At 50.7% G+C, this 25,323-nt stretch overlaps 2 protein-coding genes across 10 annotated transcripts in view; one reads left to right on the forward strand and one right to left on the reverse strand.

Moving 5' to 3' along the window:
• Window positions 1-5: 5 nt before the first annotated feature.
• On the reverse strand, window positions 6-8,921 carry LOC120898147 (cartilage oligomeric matrix protein). Of its 2 annotated transcripts, none has more exons than XM_040303598.1 (18): window positions 8,822-8,921; window positions 6,796-6,898; window positions 6,008-6,071; window positions 5,406-5,509; window positions 5,084-5,295; window positions 4,849-5,002; window positions 4,650-4,787; window positions 4,398-4,574; window positions 4,210-4,327; window positions 3,991-4,112; window positions 2,858-2,958; window positions 2,303-2,664; window positions 2,015-2,234; window positions 1,648-1,935; window positions 1,334-1,568; window positions 1,027-1,255; window positions 408-916; window positions 6-337 (listed from the first exon to the last, which is right to left on the reverse strand). In XM_040303598.1, exons 2-18 carry the CDS (start codon window positions 6,884-6,886, stop codon window positions 261-263), a joined length of 3,201 nt encoding a protein of 1,066 aa, XP_040159532.1. In that variant the 5' UTR covers window positions 6,887-6,898; window positions 8,822-8,921; the 3' UTR covers window positions 6-260. The 2 variants fall into 2 exon arrangements, with proteins under 2 accessions (XP_040159532.1, XP_040159533.1); XM_040303599.1 differs by having other exon boundaries at window positions 6,796-6,893; window positions 8,822-8,893.
• A 6,036-nt stretch (window positions 8,922-14,957) lies between these two features.
• Window positions 14,958-25,323, forward strand: part of LOC120899892 (junctophilin-4) — a 19,354-nt gene continuing 8,988 nt past the window's right edge. Inside the window, exons 1-4 of one of the 8 annotated variants that reach the window (XM_040306228.1) lie at window positions 15,565-15,953; window positions 16,318-16,568; window positions 16,657-16,872; window positions 22,257-23,134. In XM_040306228.1, coding sequence (XP_040162162.1) covers window positions 22,893-23,134 — 242 coding nt within the window. In that variant the 5' untranslated portion in view covers window positions 15,565-15,953; window positions 16,318-16,568; window positions 16,657-16,872; window positions 22,257-22,892. Of the gene's footprint in view, window positions 15,221-15,564; window positions 15,954-16,317; window positions 16,569-16,656; window positions 16,873-17,589; window positions 18,021-20,157; window positions 20,336-22,256; window positions 23,135-25,323 lie in introns of those variants that run through there. The other 7 variants (XM_040306237.1, XM_040306249.1, XM_040306257.1 and 4 more) reach the window with 7 other exon arrangements.

The following is a 25,323-nucleotide window of genomic DNA, read 5'->3' on the forward strand; positions in this document are numbered from 1 at the left end:
AGAAGTTTTGTTTCATCCTCCATCGCTGTGCGATGGAAGATCACACGCTTTATTGGTTCGCATTAGTGCCTATTACGTACTGAATAGTGTCTTACTGACATAGAACTGAGGTAGCGACAACTAGGGAATAGTAATAGTAAGGAGTGGAAACACAGGGCCTGATTATACGAAGCAGATTGGTGTTGTATATACTGTAAGCGCTACATTTAGTTGTACACCTAACATTAACTCTGCTGACGATCACCCGATGGAGTGCCGGCCTAAGCCCGATGGTCAACCTGTACCTCGCGCTGCAAATTCGGAGGCAGCTCGCGGTAAATCGCCTCCGGTACGTTGTCTGTAGTGAGGGAAACGAGAATGGAAAAGCATTACTCTCGGACGCACGTTCCCCAGTCGACCGAACTTACCATTACAGCGGTACACCAGATCGGACCAGATTATCATCTCCTGCGAGAAGCAGAACACACCCAGCCGGCCGCCCTTGAGCGTGGTGTCGAAGATGTTGCCCGAATCGGCCACCATCTGGTCGCCGTCGAAGATGCGCAACCGGATCAGTCCGATCTTCGGCCGGTGCAGCAACAGCCAGCGGTACGCTGTCCGCTCGGTCCAGCCCACGTTGCGTGGGTCCTTCCAGAGCAGCTTCACCTGGCCCTTGGTGTCGCCCGTGTGCCACAAACTGTTGCGCAGCATCTCGCCCGGTCCGGTCGCGCTGTTGATCAGCTTCAGCTGTATGCCCGGCTCGGCGGACGCCCGGAATGGGGTCGCCTGCCAGTACGTCTGGATGTTCTTCTTCCACATGACGGCGTAGAACTTGTGGTTGTCCTGGTAGCTGAAGATGAACCCGACGTAATCGTCATCGATTTCCGTGTCGACGAAGAAGGTGCCCTCGAAATCAACGCCACCGAACGCGTCGTAGCTGCATTGGCAGAGCAGGAACGAGATGATGGGATGGGAGTAAAAGCAATTAAACAATTTCGATCAAAGCGTTCCTCCGCACAAGCTCTACAAACTGAGCACTGAACTTACCCAACAGCCAGCCCCGGATCGCTGTTTTGTGTCTGGACAATCTCCGCACCCTTGTTGTAGATCACCCAGTTCGGATCGATCTGCGAGTCGCCTTCCGGGTCCAGCACCACCGTCTGGTACGTGCGGAAGTCGGTCGAGAAGATCTTCGAATTGTTCGGACAGTTGTCGAGATAGTTCGGGATCAGATCCAAATCGAAGTCTTCCTCGCAGATGTCACCGATGCCGTCATCTGGAAAAAGTGGTTTGTAAGTATATGTCGCTGTGAGCGGATGCCACATCGGGTGCAATCGATGTCTTGCCGACTTACTGTTCGCATCCGTCTGATCGGGATTGAACACGATCGGGCAGTTATCCTCGTGGTTCAGGATACCATCATTATCCGCATCGGTATCGCACAGATCTCCCCGCCCATCACCGTCGGTGTCGAGCTGGTCGGAGTTGGCCAGCTTCGGACAGTTGTCGCGACTGTCCTGAATACCGTCCCGATCGCGATCGACATCACTGTCGCACGCATCACCGATAAGATCGTTGTCGGAATCGAGCTGTGGGAATGAAATTAGAGCAGAGAGAGGTAAGTCCATTTGAGTTAGATCCTTCTAATCAATCCCCTCAGACACTCACCTGATTTGGGTTGGGAATCATTGGACAGTTGTCGCACACATCCCCGACCCGATCGCCATCCGTATCGAGCTGGTTGAAGTTGGCCACCTTCGGACAGTTATCATCCTCGTTGCGAATACCATCATTATCAATGTCCGGATCGCAGGCATCGCCCATCCCATCCTTATCGACATCGTTCTGGTCGACGTTCGATACCGTGGGACAGTTATCACACGCATCGCCCTGCTTATCGCCCCCATCGACATCGCTATCCAGCTGGTCCGGATTATGCACCAGCGGGCAATTATCCTACATTTATAGGGAAAGGGAAGTTAGCAAAATCTGGACTGGAGCTGACACTTAATTTCTCCGCCTGAGCCATTCCTACCGGATTGTTCAGAATGCCATCGTTGTCTGCGTCGGGATCGCACGCATCACCAATACCGTCTCGGTCCGCATCTTCCTGGCCCGAGTTGGGAATGTTGACACAGTTGTCAGCGCGACACTTCTCATCGTTACACTGCAGGTTGGCGTCGGGCCACCCGTCCAGATCCTTGTCCGAGCCGCACAGGAATCCATCACCTGCCCAGCCTACCTTACACTTACATCTGTCAAAAATAAAAGTAGTCTTTGGAGTCTTACTTGAACCCTGGAAATCTTCCTCCAGAATCCCTACCTGTACTTATTGTTGCCGGCATGCTTGCACACAGCGTTCTGGTCACAGATCGTCCCATCCAGACACATCCGATCGGATGGCAGACATTCGCGCGACGAGTTGCGGATAAAGCCCGCCTTACACTGACAGTCGTACGAACCTTCCGTATTGTGGCAGACCATGTTCGCTCCACAGCGGGCCGACCCGTCCGCACACTCGTTCCGATCCGTGCACCGCTGGCGTTGCATCGAACCGTCGAACGACGTTGCCGTCAGCCCCTCGTAGTGTATGCCGACGTAACCGCTGGGGCACGGGTCGCACCGGAACCCGGGCGCAGTGTTGGTACAGCGTACGCGCACATCACACGGCTCCACCAGATCACACTTTTCAGAACGGGCGGTAGGGAGAAGTCATGCGTGAGAAATTACAGGTGCAAAGGCATTGAAAGTGCATTCTAGCAGTTGGTGTATGAGTTGGCAGAAGACGGTCTTCTTTTGACCTCGGCTGGAGACACCCTTTTCCGGGGTCGTATCAGCAAAGGAAGCAAAGAAGATGGAGTCTCACAGCATAACCTACCTCGTCCAGATCGTGACAGGCAGTACCGTTGCCAGTGAAACCGGCCGGACAGGCACCGCAGCGGAAGAACGGATGCTGATCTAATCTACTGCAATGTACACCTTAATTTTGGAGGGCGAAGGGTGGAACAGTCAAGTAATGTGTGGGAGACGATGTTTAACAATCGAATGTGGGAACAAGTTACACAATTTGTCAATGGGTTAGGCGCAAATGATTTTGGTTTGGTGATTCACACTTTCGCATCGACACGATCTTCGGCGCTCACACTACCATTGCTTACATCGAGATCTTTCGTAGGAGCACTGATTCAGGACCGAAACCGATCGCCGATGAATACTCACAATCAGTTATAAGGCAGTAGTCAACATGATAAGTGGTACGATAGAAAAATAGTAAAACCTCAAGCATGCAAAGATGTTTCCCAAAGCCCCCCCCCTCCCCTCGCATGGTTCTGTTACATCTGTTTCGGAAATGGTTGATAAAAGATTGTTAAGCGAATGTTATATACCCTGCCACAACTCAAACGGAAGACACGAATCGCACCGCAGTCATCCAACAAGATCCAACCATTAGGCCAAACTTACGACGTACGACGATGAGACATCAGTTTTATTATTGGGTATCGTAAATATCAGCTGGTTTGCTAGTGAAGCTTAAGGTTAAGTACATTTGGCGCACCCTGCCAGGCACAGGATCAAACGTGGTAAGAAAAATGGTGATAAAAAACATGTAAAAATATGTGAAATTCATTTAACACTGTATATCTATATATATATCAGCCGGCGGTATGTGTGGACAACGCTTTCCCCAAACATTTTGTTCCACCCCTGGGGAGCGTGTTATATATTATGGGAACACCGTTTTACATTCACAACTGTTGGTTTGTTCACACACGGGGACACACGGGGCTTTGTATGAGAAGGGGTTTATTGTTGGGTTTTTTGTTGTTGTGGGGGAGCAATGGAGAAATGATTGGAGAAGCCCCGTAGCTGCCCGCATGCTATCGTACGCTACTGGGACCCTCCGTGGCGACGACCCGACTCGTCGCGTCTCGTCAGGCGTCAGGTTAAAGTGAGTGGTTTTGGAGGGGGTTGTGGTAAGGCGGGGAGCTTGACTTGACTATTACTTCCTACCTGGTGCGCACGGTTTGTCTTCGCAGGCGTCCCGAAACCGGCAGTGCTTACCGTCGCCCTCGTATCCCGCCGGGCAGGGACCGCACTGGGCACCCTCGACCGTGTCATAACACTGGACACCACTGGAAGGAGAGTAGCAAGACAACACCGGATAATTTGGATGTCTGTAAGTCAGCTAAAGAGCGTAGTTGGGGTTAGTTTGAAAGGACTGGTACTAACTTGAAGCATGGCTGGTCCGCACATGTCTGACCCGGACGACAGTTTCGGCCATCGCCGACGTATCCACGCGGACAGTGACCACAGCGCATACCAGTAGACGTATCATAGCACTGCACGCCTGCAACGTTGCGGGAAATCAGGTGTTTTAGTAGATCCTCACCAGGACCTAGGGTACTGCCGTAACTCACCTGGGAAGCACGGATTGCTGTACTGGCAGTTTTCGCGCAACGGTTGCGCCTGCTGACAACCGGCACAGTTCTCGATCAGCCCCCGCAAGTAGTTGATCTCATGCCGCTGTCCCTTCACCTCTTCCTTCAGCTCCTTCACCAGCTTCATCAGCTCGCCGAGAAGCTTCAGAATGTTCTCTACCAGGATCGAAACCACAAAGAGTGTTGAAAACTGTGACGTAGGATAACTCTGCAATGGGCCTACCAACTTACCATCACAATCACCGTGAATGATCGGGATGTCGCCACGGTTTGCCGAGAAGTCGGTGTGGAACGCTTCCTTGTACTTTTCCGCCGTGTGGTGCCAGTTCCGGATGTCACGCTTTTTGTTGCGCTCCGGTATAAGCTCACCTGCAAAACCCAATCGATTAGCGAATCGCTTTTTCAGGGACAAGTTTACCCAAACCCTCACCTTGTACTTTGTTCTTGAGCATCTTTTCCACCGTCTGCTTCTGGCGCGACGGGATGTGGTTGCCGTTGCGGCGCAGTATCTTCTGACAGCTGGCACGGCTCAGCGCCTTGTCCAGGTCGGAATCCAGGAACAGGGGATATTTGCGCTCGCGGAACTACGGAAAACAGGAAAATAGGCAAGGAAATCCCTATCAATCACTGTCGCGATCGCGATCGTGAGGCAGATGAGCAATTACCAGCTTGACCGTCGGCTCGTCGCTGCCCGCAAACAGCTTCGACAGGTTCACGTCCAGCTCCTCGGTCGAGGACTGTTTACAGTTCATGTACACGGTGATCGCGCTCTGGTGGAACGCGAACGCCAGCGACTTGATCGTGGTCGACTCGTTCAGCTCGCTCAGGATGAGGTTCTTCGAGTACACCTTCGAGTGGGTGGTGATGTCGATGGTCACTGATCGATGGGCAATGGGTGTGGGGGTGATGGGAAATGGATGGCCGTTAAAAGCGATTGATTTATCGGTTTTCGATTAGGGGCGGCCTCAGTAGACCTCATTTGCTTACCTCGCTTGTTTTTGCGATCGAGATAGAAGGAAAATTTGTTCTTCGATTCAGGGAAATCGATCATAAACAGTGCCTCGATGGTGATTCTAAACTTTCGCCGCGGTCTGTGTGGAGTGTGGTAAACATTCGAAATGCCATTGTGATGGCGTGTTTGGAAAAAAACAATTACAGTGAATCTTGGATAAGACGGTAATCGATCAAACGATCAACTAAAACTGCACACATATTGAGGTTAAACTATCTCCTATGTAGTTTGATATGTAATTTAGTTGTTTAACTGTTGGATTGAACTATTTCCATTCAAAAATAATTAAGTGTAATAGGAAGAATCATTTTGAGCATTAACAACATTCCAACATATTTTTTAATTACCGAAACTGGTTGGAAAACCCTTAAAATTGTGTACTTCAGTTTATTTTTGCCATCTCTGAAGTTATTTATGATATTACCTCTAATCTCTAATCTGATATTACTCTAACTTTAGTCCTGCTACTTGAAAGATCTCCTACTTTGTCCAGTTGTCTCTCTTTCTCTCTCTCTGTTGCAGGAATATCTCTTAACCAAGGTTTCACTGTAAATCAATTAATGTGCCGATCGCTTACCTAATGTGGCGGAGCGATATTAGGAAATCATCCTTAATGTATTCTTCCAGCTCAGTCGAGGCAACTACATCAGAGAAGGAAAAGAGGTTAAGCAAACAAAAAAAAAACAAAAAATGTAAATCATTCCGCACCACGTATGTTGCAAAGTGTCTCGCGACTTCTCAACACTGTAATTAGTGACCAAAAAAAAAACACACACACACAGTTTCTGGCGCCCCATATAAGAAATTAATTTAAATAAATCAATCAATAGCGCGATCGCGCAATCGCTTGTCACAGACGTGGGCGCCCGTACTGTGGCGTCCAGTGTAGGTTGCAGCCAATGCTCCGTGTGCGTGTGTGCAACGGGTGGAAGATTTATGAAGCATTACTTCATTGCGCGCACCTCCTCGATCGAGGGTTTCGAGCGGGGGAAACCAAAAGGGTTCTGGACCAATCGAACGAACCAACAAAAAACCGGCACCAGCAAGCATCCAATCTGCAAACCCCAGTGTATGTGTATCGCGCAGCAGAGCCAACCGGTGTGGGCGATCCGGGCGACAGAGAATGGCGGTTTTGGGCACAAAACTTCTGGCCACAAGACACTGCTGCTGGATGTGAATCTGGTCCATTGCCCATTTTTGGCTGCTTGCGGGGTACTTCGCTTCATTGCTTTTGTTATTCTGTTACTCTCAGTGCGTCCCAGTGCGGTACGAAATGATACGATTTATGGACGGCAGCAGCTGGAATGGATTATTTACGACTAATTGATAGCACCGCCAGGGGTGCCGTGGGGCTCGTGTACTTACCCGGGTCAATCGACAGCGGTTGCACTTGCTGCACGAACGCGAACAGTGCCAGCAGCAGCAACAGCCCTGCCATCGGCAGGGTTGATTTCATTTTGCTCCTTTACTGCCGCAGGGAAGCAGAGACAAGAAGAGAAAGGGAAAATCAGTACGATATGCACTCACAGGCCGCCCCAGCTCGCAAAAAAACAGAAGGATCACTCGCGCACACAAACCGGGAAGAGCTTGATTGAAATGTTCATTGCAATTTCACATGCACTACAACACGGATCGTGTACACATGATTGTTGCTGGATCACTTTTCAAGTAAACGCGACAGTTCAGGGCCGGTAGCAGTCCCATCGGTGAGCAGACGAAAGCGCCGTGTTAAGCAACAAGGTGGATAACCGGGCTGGAGTTGTTGCAGTTTTTTTTTTTTTTGCTTTTCTTCAAAATTGGTGGGACGAACTTCCAAAATCCTTGCACTTAACTCGCGCTCTCTGTTGCGCCATCTGTGCACGGGTTTCGTCTGCAAAAACACCCAACCCGAGCCTTTGCATTGCGGACACGTTTTATTAATTGTTTGATGCTTCGATTCCCACTTTCTTGCTCGTTTCGTTCCCCCAGGCGAAGTGTTGTCCCATCCACACACCCAACGATGCTGCCGCAACGACAACACCAACATGTGCATCTAAGGTGTTCTTTTGCCCACCCCTTCGCGCCGTTTGTCTTGCAAGCGTTCAGACGAAGGCGACGAACTAGATGACTCTTGAGCGACATTACGAGCGTGTCTCTTCCTGGGCACACCTTTTCACTGTCCCTGCTGCCCGAGGTCCCGCGATGGAACTGATGGGCCTCGGCATCGTCTGCACAGGGCCCACCCGTTCCCTGTCCGCCTCCGGGTGCCGGCGTGGAAAAAAGCTTACCGCTCAGGGCTCAGCGGAACAGGAATTCCCATCCAAAAACGCTAAACAGGGCCCCGTGTTCCCGTCCTTGCGCTATGACAAAAGGGCAACAAAAAGGAAGAGAAGGGAGGGAATGGAAAAGCGATATACATATATAAAAAACAACTCCCCTCCCCCCTTTCAGACACACGCTGGCGCGGGATCGAGCAATCAAAGCCCGACAACAAACGGGTGTAGAATGGAGGACGGCGCGAGAAGAAGCTGCGCCCGACAGAGAGAGAGCGAGAGCAGTGTGGGCACAGAGGGTCGTTGGCGGCAGGGCTGAGTGTTAGCCCCGGAGCTTCGGAATTGTGGCGCGTAGGCGGTTTTCAAAAGCGAAGCAAAGCGGAATGACGGGGAAATAATAAAAATAAAAAACGCGTGTGGGCAGTGCACGCTCGCCGCGTGGAGGCTGCGCGCGCGCTCGCGTACACACAAACCAGGCGCAAAACCAGGCGGTCTTGGGGACGGTGGGGCGAAGTAAAAGCGGTTCTCCAGGCCCCCAGACTGCTCCCCTTTGTCTGTCCGTCCCCACACAGCACACACACACCGCGACAAACGCACACACACACAAGCTCCAGCGCGCGTACGTGTTACCGCGATGACAACGGGAGCCCATCGGGGAACATATGGGATTTCGAGCGACGATTTGCCAAATTCGGACCGGAGTGGTCCGAAAATGGACATGCGGTCCGGTTGCAGCGGACCAGAAATTACCGGACGGCGCGCAAACCCGAACGGAAACCGTTAGCGGGAAGCGTGTGTCGCGTGGTTGGGCGCGTTTTTGGGCAACTGGTGCAATGCTGCGCAGCTTCGCTGTGCAACGATTTTGGCCGAACTCGTAAGGAGTCCGTTACAACCTGACACTGCGAAGGAATCGTTTTTCGCTACACACTGGACGCAATCTGTCTGCTGGCTCCACTCACTGAGAAGCTTGCTTTAGCACAAGGCACCGTTTTGTGACACAAACGAAACGCGCTCATTCACTGCGAAAGGATCGTTACGCACTTCCTGCGACAAGGTCCTTGTTAAACGATTCGAGGGCCACGCACTATCACGCACACACACACACACCAGATGGTCCTTCAGAGACTCCAGAGACTCACCAAAACCCGTGCAAACGATGCGAAGCAAAGGGCAAGAAAAACAGATCGACCAAACGCTGCGGGATCTCACAGCAGACTAAGCCGCGGCGCGCGTACCTTCGGGTCTAGATGCGCCGATCGCGATCATACTGCGCCCGTACCTCCTCGCCGTCCCCAGGCTGTGTGTGTGTGTATGCTTGCTTCAACAGCAAGAGCGAATAAAGAGAGAGTGAGAGAGAGCGCGCTAGACAGGACGTGATCGACCGAACGCAGGGTGAAACTAGTGGAAGGACAGCATAGGAGCGGTAGGGGGGATGGGGTGTCGCAATCGCGGAAGAGGTGACGATCGAATCTTGGCTTTAATCTTTTTTTTAGTTTGGTTCGAGGGGGGTGAAACAGATTATGATTACCACCGGGTCGGGTCGTCACGGATATAGGCGACGAACCTGGTGCGCCCAAGGTGCGACGATCTCCATCGATCGAGGATCGTTAAGCCATTAAGCCGCAAGTGGTGGGTGTGGTCCGGGGCGACGAAATTTCGGGCACGGCCGTCCCAGACCACTGTTAAGGCTACGGCGATAAACCACATTTTCCACCCCAAAAATGCCCTTCCAGTGAGGTGTTCGTCGCTCCCGACACATGAAGAGCCGTCCCATCACGGCATCGTATGGCAAAATCAGCTGTCCAGCTTCGACCCCGTTGTGACTCCGCGGACCGGAGCGGTAGTAATGGCGATCCATAATGGCCATTACCGTCTAATGGTGGTTTTGACTAATAAAATCGGAGAGAAAAGCTGTCACTGTGCTGTGTGGGGTGGTCGCTCCACGCTGTCCACTGCAAAACCCCGAGAAGGAGGAGTACAGTGGATCGGAGGGAGGGTTAGACCGGTCAGACATTGGGCCGTGGCCGGCCGCAACGCTTCTTTTGAGCATGTCAAACGGTGCTGGAGCGGCAGCAGCAGCAGCAGATTGTCCAGACTCTATGCGCGGCCCCGCTAATGGCCCCGCTGACTGTGACGCTGTGAGTTCCGCTCGTTTGTGTAGCAACATCGTTTAGATCCGTACTTTATGGAGCACATTATCACAGCACAGCAAACCGCGTGCGAGGTGACGGCGACGGGTTGGCATAATGTTTTTCTCATTAGTTCCTCCCGGACCCGGGATCGTGGCGTTTTTGCGTGTGTGTGTGCGCGCGCTCGTTGGAAGCAATCTTAATCGGAAACCGTGGGCAGTGGCAGTGGCAGCGCGCGCACATCGGTTCCGGACGTTTTAGCCCATTTTCGCATGTGGTTTGTCGCCGTTTGTCGCCTGCTGGAATGCTGGATGTCAGTGGGCTGCAAAAAATTAAATGGCTTAAGTTCTGCATGCCCGGCAAAAAGGGGGCTCGTAAAATGTCTGTGCGCTAACAGCTTTATTTGCATTGTTTTCTCGTTAACGTCCCTGTGACAAGCTAGTTTTGCGTTTGTTGTGCGCGTGTGTGTGTGATAGTAATTAGACATGCTTATGCTGTGCGAGAGGAAATTAAATATGCAGCGAAATGTTAGACAGCTTGCTGTAATGCTAAAACAATTTGCCCGTTTGCGTATGTTTTGTCGATTTCTGCCACGAAAACAAAAAAAAAAACTCTATCAATGTCATATTGCTGGGACTGTGCCGTAGCAAAAACGGAATCTACTGTCCATGTAAATCGAACAAAACCTGTACCAGCGTACCGTGGGCCAGCTGCACCTATGCTGCACCAACCTTGTGCTCATCATGGTCAATCAGATCAGGCTGGGGGTTGTGAGCGCGATCGCCGGGACCTGTCGATCGGCCGCATCCCGGCCGGGTCGATAATCAATTCATCAATGCAGTGGTCCGTGCTTCGCTGGAGAGCGACCCGACCGCTTTCTGCCTGCTGTGATGCAGATCTCTGCCGGCTCTATTAATTATTGTCGTACGATAATTACCATGCATACAGGCGCGGCCAGCACGGGAGAAATGGTTGGCGTCGGAAAGGGCCACAAAGGGTGCCCTTGAGCTGGTTAATCCATGGGCATGTTGAACGCATGATAAAATGATAATAACCTGAGTTCAGGGTAAAGATGAAACCATTGTAGTCTTCAGCTGATAAAATTACTTATGAAAGCGTGAATGTAAAGAAATAAAAAACCCCTGAAGTTTTATGCAATTTATAAATAATACTGAAGGTATTTATAAACTTTCAAAGAATTATCACAAAATTTAAATGTAAAGACAATAAGCTACGGATTAAACACACATTTACATGCCTGAAACATATTTACTCGGGAACCTAATTACTTCTTCTTCTTCTTATTCTTATTCTTCTTCTTCTTCTTCTTTTTCTTCTTCTTCTTCTTCTTCTTCTTCTTCTTCTTCTTTTTCATTTTCTGTTTCTTCTTCTTCTTTTTCTTCTTCTTCTTCTTCTTCTTCTTCTTCTTCTTCTTCTTCTCCTTTTTCATTTTCATTTTCTGCTTCTTCTTCTTCTTCTTCTTCTTCTTCTTCTTCTTCTTCTTCTTCTTCTTCTTCTTCTTCTTCTTCTTCTTCTTCTTCTTCTTCTTCTTCTTTTTCATTTTCTGTTTCTTCTTATTCTTATTCTTCTTCTTCTTCTTCTTCTTCTTCTTCTTCTTCTTTTTCATTTTCTGTTTCTTCTTCTTCTTCTTCTTCTTCTTCTTTTTCATTTTCTGCTTCTTCTTCTTTTTTTTCATTGTCTTCTTCTTCTTCTTCTTTTTCTTAATCTCTGTTTAAACACATAATCTTAATAGCTAGTACATTCTTCTTTGTCAGGGTTTCATTACTTTTTTATTTTGTTTTATTTATTGTACTCTTATTCCACTGTTCAGTTGCTTGAATTATTCATTTTTTATAAGTTTTATATGTTTCTAAGATTTATATACTCAGTTTTCTTTTACTATCATATCTTAATATTTTTTTTCATTTCCTTCTATTTTGTTGTTGTGCTGTAATGTATGTTTGCGCTTGTTCTGCTTTTTGCAATGTTGCTTTGAATTACTTTTCTTCTTTCACAAACCCACGCACTAAAACAAAATACCAATTCTTACACATTTTCTTGACATTCCTATTTTCATGCCGCTTTTCACTGCTAATCAGTGTAGCTTCCTTCATCGACCGTTGAAACACACGCGCGCGCAAACACACGAAATTATGCTTTATGCTCGTCACAACGCGCGTCCACCGGGGTTGGATTGCAAAACTTCTCCCAAAAACCGTTGACAAGGGACGGCCAGTACGGTAAATGGTCGGCGTGTAATATTTTATTGCCCCTAATAGTGTTTCCGCCTTCCTACCCCTCCCTACTAAGGTTGGCCCTTTCCGACTTAATTAGCGTGACGAATTGTAATTTTTACACCGTTTTGTGAGTGTGTTTTCTTCTTCTTCTTCTTCTTATTTGTTTCCTCGTTCACGCACGGTCCATTTCCTAGCCGCCTGGTGCCACTTATTCGCACGGCACTGTGTGGTGTCGTGTCCGTTACCCCGCTCGCTCCCTGTTTCGCACCGTTCTGCCTTATTGATTGCTGCGTGTTTACATTCCCAAGAGCGGCACCGCGTGTTGCAACTGTCAGAGTGCGTTCTCGCGTTCGTCCAAAGCAAACGGTGGCGGGCGGTAGTGCTGCCCCCTCCTCCCCCAGTGTCGCAACTGGCGTGGCCGGGATGAGGGGCCGCGCTGGGGCCATTTCTTCCCGTGCGATACACGCACTGGCGCGAGCTCGCTGCGGATGGACAGTGAAATTGAAAATGCAGGTCGCACCCTCTCCCCAAGCAGGCAGGGGGACATTAGTGCTACCGGGGTAAGTGCCACCGTGCAGAGAGCATGACACACACACGCACACCGGCCAGAGAGCTGGAGCGTGATGTGTGCGCGCGCGCACACACTCCCGAATGGACGCATCGAGCCGTGCTGTTTGACATTTGTCATATGATGTGTGTAAACAAAGTGTAACTCACGCGAAGGGCCTGACGGTTGCGTGCCAGGTGCCAGGGCATCGGTTTTTTTTTTTTTTGGGAGGAACTCCGGTGGGCCTCCACTGCGAAGCGCTTCCTCCGTGGGAAACAGCTGGTGGTGAGAGCTCCGGGGGGGAAATGGTCGTTGGAAGGTGGACGTTGAAGGGTGTTGTTTTTTTTTGGTTTTGTTTTGTTGTTCCACCCCGTCTTTTCTCGCCCATATCTTCGCGTGGTGGTGATGGCGAGCCTTCCATACTACAAGTAAAGGCCCGATTGTCAGCGCGACGCGAGTCCGTTGTTATTTGCTGCTTTGTGTTGTCCTCAAAAATTGCCCCGCCATCAACGAGCTACAATACCACAACCGCGGAAACACTCGAAATGCCATTCATCCCATCGTGGCAACAACAACAAAAATGTACACAAACACACACACACACACACAGCGATTTAGTACATCAAGGGAAGTCGTCTAATTTTACCTCACCCCAAAAGAGCGGCCCCAACAAGAGAAAAAAAGGCGACCGACTGGGTGGTGATCCGATTTCTTTACCCTCCCTAATCCCCCTCGCCACCAACCTTCCCATCTCAACCCCCTCGCCCCACTCACGATCGCATATTATTACGATCAAGTGTTGCTCTTTCGAAAATGACAAAAAAACGGCACAATAGATCAGGATCGCGCGCGCCCGAGAGCGATGACAAAAGCCTTGAGTAAGCATACCACCCCATCACCCCCAACTCACACCCCCTCGTCCACCTTTACCACTTGAACAAACAAATATTGCTCTCCAACTATACTTTGCCTCGGAATCGCGATTACTCACCTCGGCGTGGGGGAGAGGGCCGCTCATGACGATGATGATGATGACCAAGCGCCAGTATTTTTATTGCATGCGCCATGCCCATGAGCGGCAGCAGTAGGCGGCTTCTTCCGGCGCCGCTCGCAAAACCCTTGAAACGAGCCCATTTAAAGTAAAAAAAAAGCAGCCGCTCGGCCAGCGCAAACTCAACTCATTTTGGATGCAAATTCAGTCCCCGCCCCGTACCCCCTCTTTATCCTCAACGCCACTCCGATCGATGATCGGTTTTTGGGGGTTTTTGGTTCGATCCGTTTGCTTTCGGTTGAGCTCCATAACAGGTTGCTTTGATCGAAAAGAGGGGGTGGGGAGGTTGCCCCTTTGGCACATACACACACACCCCGAGCTGTGTGCATTTGCATTTCTGGGGCCAGTCTGGGGGGCTAGTCAGTGGGAAGGGTATTAGGTTGGTATTTGCCGCGTGCTGCGTGAGATGGCCCTCACCATATGTCATCAATTGTGAGTGTGTGCGAGAACGGGATCCATTTCACTTGAGTGCCGTTTCTCAACACCACAAAACTCCTCCATCTCCCCCCCCCCCCTTCTTCCCCTGTAGACGATGTTAGATTGTGTGGTAGGGCCGGCCCTGTGTCAGCCAGCACGCGAACCGTCCGCTGTAGCATATGGTGAAATATGATTTCCCTGTAGCGCGCGCGTTCTTCATGTGTTTTTGTGTGGCTGTGTCTGTGTGTGTGTATGGCACAATAGTGTACCTCCCCCCCCACCCTCCACACACACGCACACAATAATAAGAGGGGGTTTTCAGAAAGGAACGGCAGAGGAGAGAGCGTGGTTGGTCAATCTTGCAGATGGCTCGCAAGGAATTCCGTCCGCTTTTCGATGAGGACGGTTGCTCCGTCTCCAACACCAGGCTCCACACTCGCCACACAAGGTGAGAGCACGGGGGAGAGCGCTAGAGCAGATTTTCCATGCCCTTCTCTCTCTCTCTCTCTCTCTCTCTCTCTCTCTCTCTTTCTCTCTCTTTCTCTCTTTTTGGCACCCACTCTCCCTTTTTGAGTACGCGCGCGCTCTCACCGCGGTTCTCGCTCCCTTCCTTTCTCTCTCTCTCTCTCGTGCGGTAGGGTAGTTTTTCCGCTCGCTGGGAAAATCCCCTTATCGACCGTCTCGTTCCCGCACAGGCACGCTCTCGCAGAACAATTGCTCAGCAACGTTTTCCCATCGTTCCCGGCACCCGTCCCGCATATCCTTTGGCCCATGCCGCTCGCTCTCGCTCACGCTTTCTTCTCTCGGGCTCTCGCGCCAGCTCGCAGCCGCCCGCCGCTCTGTTGTGCTGCCCGTTCTGCTGGGGCAGAGAGCTGGCAGAGCGCGTGCACACCATTTCGCTCAGCCGTCCATTTTCCGTCCGAGCGCCGCCGCCGCCACAGTTTTTCCAACCTTCGAACTGGGGCACACAGCGAGGTTTTCCTGCGCTCAGCGCGAGTGATTCGGTTGCGTTTTTATTTTGTTGTTGTTGCTCGTGGTTAGTTGGGTTGGGTGGTGACCTCCGTCCCGCTCGCATCTCCGCATCGACTCCCTGTTGTCCACTCCCTCTCCCCGAAAACGAACTAAAAACTTCGTCTTCGTGTGCGCGGATATTATAGGTTGGTATGGTTCCGCGCTCCCCGCACGGGGATAGAGAACGGGTTTTGATGTGTATTTTTGATTTCACAATATCGAGTGTCTTTTGTGTGTGTGTGTGTGTGTGTGTGCGGCCAAGGAACATCAGCGACCAAATTGTCTCTCCAACACTGGCCACAGGCAGGGAAAAAAGGAAAACCTTCCACCCTTTCCCCCACCCCCCACTGCGAAAGGCGAAATGAAAAGAAAATGTGTCATACAAAGATCAAAGTGAGATCAGTTTCGCATGCAAGCCTGTGAGTGTGTGTGTGTGTGCAGGTGTGGTATTTGTGGCCACCTTTCCCTTCGCATGGCCACGGGTTTTTCGCGAGCAACCAGCCGAGGTGAACAGTTCAGTGTCGAGCCAAGCAGCAGCAGCAGCAGCAGCAGCAGGCCCGCGGTTTCGGCTTTCCGCTGAGAAGCAAAAAGCGCCACCGGGAGAGGGGCAACGACGCAACGACGACGACGACGAAAACACTGACACGGAATCTTTGAAACGAAAAACGAAAAACGTGCAACACGAAACAGAAGAAGAAGAAGAAGAAGAAGAAGAAGAAGGGAAAGGCAGAAAGAAGTGGGCAGCATATGCAATACACTGCCTATTGGTTTTCCCGAACCTGAGCCTTGCGGTTGGGAAAAAGAGGAGAGAAGGCAGGTTCGCCGCGTCCCCCAGCCCGGGAGGAAGCAGCAGCAACAATCCAGCAGCGAAACTAGCAGGTCAAACATTCCACTGTTTGTGTGTGTGTGTGTGCGTTGACGAAAGGACGAAAATCGTGCCCGTGTATGTAAAAGTGCGTGGTGGAAACGAGTGGAGGGAAAACTCGAAAGACGAATATCGCTCTCTGTTTTTCCCTTGTCACCGTGGTAGGGTCATCATCTGGCACGAGCACACACACACACACACAGACACACAAACACAGAGGGACAGAGTTTTCCAGGGGCCCACCTATCCAACCTGAAACGAACGTTGTGGATCGAAAAGTCCATACGCATTCGTATTGTGTTGATGTATACCACTGGTGTTGCAATGTGTTAAATTTATTTTTCCTCCCCTCTCTCTCTCTCTGCCCCATCGATCCAGTGTGGCCGACGCCGTTGCCTGTGGAAAGTGCAGTGTGTGACAGAGTGTGTGAGTACAGTGTGTGACAGGCTAAGCAGGCCGTGAGTAGTGCGACGACGACGACGACGGACGGACGGAAGCGACGACCCAGGTGACGAACCAGCGAAACGGTGGTAGTGGTAGCAGCCGTAGCAGCAAACGACAGCAGTAACACACGTACACGTTCCCGCTCACGTATGCGCTCCGTGTGCATGTGTGGATAGATAGAAACGGTAGATATAGATAGAAACGGTTTCGATAGTATAGTGCTTGAGTTGTGTTTTTTTTTTTTGTTCCGCCACCCTGACATCACCGCCATAGTGCCTGCATAGCGCAAAACACATACGGAAAGAACAAGAAATTACGCATACATACAGTCGCACACAGTGAGAGCGAGAGAGAGAGAGAGCGCGTGAGGCAAGAGCACACAGGACCCGCACGCACACGCAGGCCGCCCGGTTACTTGCGAGTTTCGGCGGAAGTTTCCATTTCCATGATCCGCCGTATACTGCTTACCTTCTTACCTACAAAATCACGGTACAACAATTACAACCATTCGCTTCGCTTCCTGGCAATCTCCTTTGCATCCCCTCATACCACCCACCATTTCCCTCTAATCTTTGCCCCTTTCCTAGAACCGTTGGGAGGGAGAGAGTTAGAGAGAGTTGACGTTTGACAGTGTTGACAGTAGACACTACATCTGCTGCCTGGGAAGGTTCTGTTATGATTTTTGTACGACGGAGAAAGTGGGCCAATCCTCCCGTCATCGTCCCTGTATCACACACCACACACACACACACACACATAGCAAGGAAAAATCCCCCCTCCGCCCCTCCCGTGCTCTCACGGGCATGGAAAAATGAGCCGCTTCAAAGTCGCTACAGCAACACCTGTTCTGCTTGGAGATAGTAGGAAACGTTGCCTCGCTTGCTACGATTGTTTCCGGTGGGTGAGAAAAGGGAAAATTTGGTCACAGCAAACCCCTCGGCTAGAGCGAGCGTAGGTGCTTGCAGCGGCAGGTTAATTTGTGGTTCGCGCTGCTGTGGCTTTCCGTTTCTTAAAGTTTGAAGTGTCGGTTCGAACGTAGTGACATGGTACTTTCGCCTGCATCCCGCTGCCACGCGTTGCAGCACCGGCCAAGGATATCGAAAAGGTGACCTCGAACAATTGCGACAGTTTCGGTTGTCGATGTCGGTTTCGATGCCGGCCCAACGCCATTGCAGTGTTTCCGATGTGGCGAACGAACGGTGGAACAGTGGTGCTTGTTGCATGGGAAGGCCTGAACTATATCTCTAAACCAGGCAGGCATTGGTGTTGATAATGGCAATGTGCGATCATCGGGGCAAACACGGCTCAGTTCGGCTGCCAATGCGCGGCAATCACGCGGCCGTCTTCGGTCATCGGTTGCCAACATCGGTGCGACAGTGCGTTACTTTGTATCGTAGTTGGCGAGCAGGAGCGCCGTTGCCAATGCAACAGCAGAAGAAGAAGAAGAAGAAGAGGAAAGAAGTAGAAAATAGTATGCGAACAACTCGCTGGCAAATTGAGGATGCTGCTTTTGTGCTCCTCAGGCGCGCGGCACAGCGGCAAACATCGACAACCTGTCAACCATTTTGCATGGCCCACACTACGCGTAAAAGCACAGCCAAGCCCGAACCAACCCACCACCCCTTACTGTGACGAAGGTACATGATGTTCGGACCTATACTTTGTATGCGTGTGAGTGTGTGTTGATCAGTGTGCGAAAAAAAAGAAGGCGAATTTCCCAGTTTCATCTCGCGCGCGTCAATCCCGAGTGTGCTTATGGGGGGTGATGAACACCGAACCCCAAATAAAAGTGCGCATAACTCCAATTCCTTCCACCTCCATCGACGGGGTTGTGGACAGCTGATCTGTGTGATCGAAACAGATCGGTGTGTGTTTAATAAGAGTCCGTTTTTTTTTTAAATTGTGTACCCTTTTGGACGAATTGAATAAAGTGCGCTTGACGGCATTAAAGGACGACCACTTGATAGCACACACACACAATCTACTCTCTGGAGCCTCGTTAAGCGCACATGTTGTTAAGGGGACGGGTGTGTAACTCGACCGCCGAGGCAAAGCTATGGCAGCAATCCCCCAAAGAGTATTTTTAATGTTGCATTATTAACGCGCCCGCCAACCGAAGGCAGCTGCTCTGTGCTACATGGTGCTACAACGTACAGGCCACAGTGCAGCCATATCGTGCAAAGTGCCGTGCGTGCGTGTGTGTGTGTGAGTACGTAAGTGATGTGCAAAAGCTAAAAGATACATTTGATCTGCAGCGATCAGTGTACTGCCATCCGTCGACGAAAGTTGTGTGACAGATTGTTAAGTGGTTATTAAGGCGACACAGTGCGACCGCTTATCTAATGCGTGGAGCGAGCAAACCTGAAAAAGCAAAAATGCGAAAATAATAGTGTACACGTGTGTGTATGTGTGTGAGAGTGTATGCCCATGTGTGTTTGCTCCCAAAAGTTAGATGAGCGAAAGGAGGTAGTAGTAGTACCGGCCAGTGAGCGAGCTGCCCCGCCAAGATTGACAGCATTTGTTTGCTGGGCTGTTGGGGAGTGGGAAAGTGACAGTAAGCGGTGAGCGGGCGACTACTGTGCGCTGTGTTTAAGTGTCTTTTTTTTGTGGACGGGGATTGCCGCATCGGTTCGGTCTCATGTAGTGGCGCGCGACGTATTAGTAAGATCCCTTTTATCCTCGCAGGGGCCCCTTGCGCTGAAGGCAAATTGACGTGTCTGCGTTTGTGTTTCAATGTGTGTGTGTGTGTGTGTGTGAGGGAGAGGAGGGAGTGGGTGGGGGCTTGGGATGTGCAGCTAATCGTGGGATGGCAGTGACGCGGGACTAGCTAGCTGTTTCCCAAAATACTGACACACTCGCTCGCAGGTTTCGGGTCCGGGAAGCGGCAATGTCGGCGACGGTTCGCTCTCCCGGCACCACCAACACAACCCGAACGCACACCGTGCATCAGCATCATCACCTTCACCATCATCATCATCGCCGTCATCATCATCATCATCATCTTCGCAACCGTACAGTACACGGTGGGCCACCGATCTGGTTTCGTTCAATCGGACTCATCAACCAACGCTGCTGCGCGCTCTCCACAGCCTACTACTACTGCTGCCACTACTGCCCAACCCCAGCCCGGCGCGTTGCGAACAATTCGCGGCGAGTGAATCGCGCACGCAAAAACAACAACCGAGTGCGCACCGAAATATTGCGAATCTTGCGGCGCGAGCTCCGAGCACGAAGAAATGGTCGAGCGCTGGGTGCCACTGACTGTGCGCCACTGTGTGTTATTTCTTTTCATTTCATGCTGCCCTTGCCTGTTGTTGCTTTTCGTTGGCCGCAGTGATGGTTTGTTTCTCGTTTCTCAGTTTTGAGCTTCCGCCCGTTTGCTTTCCCCGGGTGGGGTTGGGAAACCCAAGTAGCGGATTGCTTCCCCACGTACGCACACCAACGCTCCAACGGCTACTCAGTAGAACGGTTCCTGCCGAAGCGTGTATTGTTTTAAACTCTCAAAGTCACAATAGACCCTTGGGGATGGGGAGGAGGTTCACATGTCCTGGCCACTAAACCAACACTACCTGCCAACCTGGAGAATAGTGCATAGAAAGGGTCAAACTGTTTAACCGTTTTGGGGGGGGGTGCCACTTTGAACCCCGAGAATCTTTTCCGACCCCGAGGACTCTGAGGACGGATGTACTCGCAGGAATCCACCGTAACGGTGATAGGTGAGGAGGGAACAAGGGCTAGTGGTCACGAAACCAGAGAAAGCAAGCTCCGCATGCATGAGCGAACGAGACATGAGTGCGAGAAGGAGCGAGGGGAACAAACGGTTCAAGCTCCTCCTTGTGTCAATGTCAGTTGGGTACAAATTGTACACAGTTTAGTAGTCCGTGTGAATAGGCCTGGGGCACACCAGCTCGCGCCAGTGTCAGCGCATTGTCGGTGCGCGCGTACGCTTCGGGTACGCTGCTCCGCTCATCTCATCTCGCAGGACTGAGCAGCTCTGCTCCTCACTCTCAACCCTCCCCTCCTGTTAAACCCTTTAGGGCTCTTCCCCAACCTGTCCTCCACCTTTAGCTTTCTTCCCTACCTCGGTCTGCAACGACGGTGGTCGTCGTCATCGGGCTAGGGGCTATTGCGCGTGCACGTGTGCGCGCAGCGAATGTGTGTGTGTGTGTGTGTGTGGGGGGCAGCTGGTTTTCGTGTATAGCTGAGGGAGATGCCCCATCCGTACGTCTGGTTGTGTGCAAATGGAATGTGTTGTGATTGTGTGTGTGTAGAGAGAGAGAGACAGAGAGAGAGATGTCTGTGTGTGCATGTGGTTATATGGATGTTGGTGAGTCAAATTTTTGGTTCAGCGGGGATGCTATTTTTAAGTCTAAGCTTACTTGGACCGTCTACGCTACACTGGCTCTTTACTCTTTACTTCACACGTAAAAATAATACGTGCATATGGTGTCGGTGCCTGCCCGCTGCGTGCAAATCTACCACACCTTCCTCCACTCCCCCCGAGAGCCAATCCACCACTCAGCTTTGACGTTGCGTTCGCGCGGGGTCGGCAATTACGGGGATGTTTTGCAGCTAGACTCTCCGTCCTGGCCTTTAATTGAATCCTCCAAGACAATGTGGAGTCGAAAGCACGAAACAGCACCGTGCACAACCGCTTCAAACTGCCCTCACACTTCCGGGTCCTCGGACCCCTGCACGGCATGAGCGAAGTAACGGGCACAGAGGTTAAAGGAATGAGGCGGCTTCCCAAACCCAACAAAAAACACTCCTTTTTCTGCCCGCAAATGATCGAGGGGCAACATTTACTGTTCGCTCAAAAGCGTGCGTGAATGCTGTCGCAGGAAGTCACTCGCATACACACGCACACACCTCACGATAATGCTACATTATTTTTTTTAATTCCTTCCCAAAACCCGGTTGACCCGGCCAACGGCCCCGTTCTATGGGGGAGGGGGCCTGGCGGCCGCAGCAAACTCCCAACACGATCGATAAATGGAAAATCCCAGCTGTAAAAGGTTCTATAGAAGGGGGTAGGGGTGGTGGTGAGAAGAAGAGAGGAGGAGGAGGGGGAGTTTTCACTCAGTCACGGCATCGGTTGTGGAAACAATGCGAAGGTTACGGGGCCACGGATTGCGAAGCGGATGGCGGATAGTGCGGAGCTCGTTCATTTATCGCCTTAATATCCCTTTTTGGCTCACGTCATCATGGGGCGGATGGAAAAGTGTAAGCCGATCGAGCGACCACAGCACAATTCGAGCAGTGGCTGGGAAAATCAAGAGAAGGTGACAGAGGGGAGAGTTAGAAACAACGAAACGGAGCGGTTTTGAGAATGTTCACGTTGTTTTCGTTGCCCTACAGTTTGGACTCTCCCCAACGCCACCCCTACCCCCGTCGAGATAGGGGATGGTACAGATTTCCCATGCAACATGATACCGATCCGATCGTCAGCATCCATTATTAATACCATCGATCGTGCACAAACCATTGTACAGCGCGCACACCCGATACTGCTACACACACATCACCAATACCTTCAACAACGCCAGTGTGTTGGTACCGCTTGTAACGCACATCGTGTAACGCCCATCCCCGGACCGCCGGTCCGAGTTTTTCCGCCAAGTTTATTTTCCCGAATTTCCCAACTTTCCCTCTCAAAACTGTTCGTTGCTGCTCACACAGACTGATACTGATCGTTGTTCTCTCCTTTGCCTTTCTCTCTCTCTCTTTCTCCTGTTTTTGGCTACCAAATGCTTTCTCTTCCTTTCTCTGTCTTTGTCTCACACTTTTACTCTCTTTCTCTCGCTCTCTTTATCTCTTCGTCTTGCCCTGTTTGATGCGCGGCGTACCGCACGATCGCTTGCGCTTTCGAGCAGATACGCACATTGAGCATCGTGAGGCCTCGTGATCTAGGTTAGGTTTTCCTCGGGGCAGTGTGTGGCGACCGTTCTTGCTCCTCCGTCGACCGCAACCCGTCCACCGCGCGAGTGCTTTTCCCCCCTGCGACGGCGGAGTGTGTTGCAACTGCGACGAAGTGTGAGCCCGAGGGGTGATTGCAGCGGCCAGCCGTCATCTTCATCTCAGCGAATTCGAGCAGTGTTTTGATCCTGCATCCAGCAGGTAGTTGCAGTGAAGTGATTGTGTGAGTGTTTGTGTGTGTGTGTGTGCCGTCCGTACGATGCTATGATCCAGTGCGATCCATCGCATCGACTCATCTGCCGTCGCTCGATCGTCCAGCAATTGCGATGAGTCGACCGGTTCCGGTCCTGCTGCATCGATACGACGACGACGTAGGTGACGACAACGGGGACCGGGACGACTTCGGTGTGCATCCGAAGCACGCAGCAGCAGCAGCAGCGTACCAGCACCATCCGGCACGGTACGGCACGACGCAGTGGGAAGCAGAAGGCTTCGCTGACGGCCATTGTTGGGACGGTAGCGAGCAGCGACGGCCACCGAGCGCACGCAGCGGCCCGCCGGTGGCGATCTAGTGGTGGAGGAAGAAATGAAAGATGGCGCACATGGCGGCAATGCAGGCGGGCGGCGGCAGTTCGGTCGCGGCGGCCGCTCGTGCCGATAGTACACACATCAGCGGCGGTCGGTACGATTTCGAAGACGGTGGAACATTCTGTGGAGGGTGGGAGGATAACAAGGCCCACGGCCACGGAGTTTGTACGGGTCCAAAGAACAAAGGTGCTTATTCCGGAGCATGGCATTACGGTTTCGAGGTGGCGGGGATATATTGCTGGCCAAGGTAAGTGCTGGGTGTAAGTGCTGGCGGGTTGGGTTTGAGTTTGGCGTGGCCTAATTTCGGTGTGGTTAAAGTGAAGACAAGGATTCAGTGAGTTGGAGGGCGAAGTTGCCTAGTTTTACAACACTCGATAACAAGAGCTACAAAATCACAAGATCATTCCATTGCGTACATTCAATGCAGGTTTCTAGGAATGAGGTACCACGCCCTGCCGTGTAGTGTGTATTCTGTGGCAAAAACATGAGTATTAGGTCCAAATAAGTATATTGGATATAGAGAATATGCGAGGAATAAGAATATTTTCTGAATATTCGAACAAGTTCTTTTGTACAGTACACATTTCCTACATATTTGAACTGTCGCTAAAGAATCTGGTTGAAGAATTTGGGTTTCATGTTTTTTAAGATCCAGTAAGATGCTTTCTATTATTTTTAAACTTGTGGTATGCGGCATACTAAATCAAGCACTGAATACATGTGTAGCTATGGAATTTCCAAGAAATAAAAGTTTTGGATAACAGAGTAAAACATTATTGAGAGTCATCATAAATTCTTGCGCACTTTTGAGCTCTAAAACGCAACCTAAAGATATTCGCCTTGAGAGCACACCAACTTCTTCTAGGCGACCCAGAATTGAGACCCAGAAAAGAGCACTTTTCTAGCTAATTATCCTAGCACTTGACGATACAGGTCGGAATAGTGTAGTTGGAGGCCCAATCTTCAACCTTTCCATTGATATCTCCATCCATCAAGACAACTAGAAATTCGAACCACAGTCCAAGGAAAAGTCTATTTACACAGACAGTGTTAAAGTAACAATAACAGGGGCTGCAGCTTCCAAAGACTTCACTATACATGTAACAAGATTTTTGACCGATTTTCCAGGGATCTCATTAGAATCAAATTGCAATCAAAATGGGGTCGATATAAACGAAGCTAGAGTCATATAATCCTTAATAAACACACCTGTTTGATCACTGTTTCGTGACTGCACTTTGCTGAATTATTGTTAGAGAGAACGTAGTGCTGAAGACGTTGCCATACGGAACGTTTGGATTATTTTTTACTTCTTCTTGTTACATTCAACAACCTTAGTCGGTTGAAAGATCTGCCTCTTAGTCTCTTGGATGGGTCCTTGCAATCAAGGGCTTCATGGTACACTTATCATTGGAATATTTGTGTTTATTCCATACTTTATTTCAACCCAGTTTGATCAAGTTGTTCAATCGTCCAGCAAAACAACTGTATCACGGAGCCTGGGTGCTTACATTTTGAAGCTGCAGTAATTGTATGGCCTTATTTGCAGCACATGAAGCAGCTAAAACATCTTTCGATAACTAATGTTTGCATATCCTAAATTAAAAAAAATAAATGGATCTATGTGTTCGAACATCTTTGGAATGATACATAAAGAACGTTTACCTCTAGAAATGTGTATTTTTTTTTCAACGTGCAAGTACTAAACCCTTTCACACCATACCAACGCCATGTAAATAAGATGGCCCCTTTCACCCCAATGCTGTATGGTTCATTAGGCTGGCATTCCCTTTGAAATTCCTTTGCTCTCACACTGCGCCCGAACCGTGCAGCGAAACCTTGGCCCATAGCCGTCAGAGCCCTGAGTCGAAAATCGATTTTACTCCTTTACCCCACAGGTCGGACAATCGACCACAAACTATCGCGATGCACCATCGCCAGCTTCTCATCCTTGGCAGTGCGGTGTGTGTGTGTGTGTGTGTGTGTGTGTGTGTGTGTGTGTGTGTGTGTGTGTGTGTGTGTGTGTGTGTGTGTGTGTGTGTGTGTGTGTGTGTGTGTGTGTGTGTGTGTGTGTGTGTGTGTGTGGAGTGCTTCGAAGACACGAACGGCGGGGCGAATGCTGTGTCTGTGTCTTGCCACAGAACACTTTCACGACCGATGACGCCACCGGTGCGCGCTTGGCGCCAGGAGCAAACGACCGCGGTCCGCCCGCCGCGTATCTGTTTATTGCTCGTAACTATTTGGTCCTGCGATGCTGCGACCACCGTTACTCGTTTGCATGCGTGCCCGCGTAACGCAACAGGCGGTCACGGGTGTGTGTGCTCTTTTTGGTTTGCTGTTCTTTCTCTGTTGTCTTGTGGGTTTCAAATTTATATCTTGACGCCATTGCCAGCAGCATCGCAGCAACGCGGCGCTCATACGATGATGGCAACGCGA

The sequence above is a fragment of the Anopheles arabiensis genome, chromosome 2 (genome assembly GCF_016920715.1).
Source record: "Anopheles arabiensis isolate DONGOLA chromosome 2, AaraD3, whole genome shotgun sequence".
Taxonomy (NCBI): domain Eukaryota; kingdom Metazoa; phylum Arthropoda; class Insecta; order Diptera; family Culicidae; genus Anopheles; species Anopheles arabiensis.

Coding starts and splice junctions, on each gene's coding strand:
- LOC120898147 (XM_040303598.1), bottom strand. CDS start 6,886: ATGAAATCAACCCTGCCGATGGCAGGGCTGTTGCTGCTGCTGGCACTG. Junction 5,296..5,405: donor CGATCGCAAAAACAAGCGAG/GTAAGCAAATGA, acceptor CCCATCGATCAG/TGACCATCGACATCACCACC. Junction 4,788..4,848: donor GCTCAAGAACAAAGTACAAG/GTGAGGGTTTGG, acceptor TGGGTTTTGCAG/GTGAGCTTATACCGGAGCGC.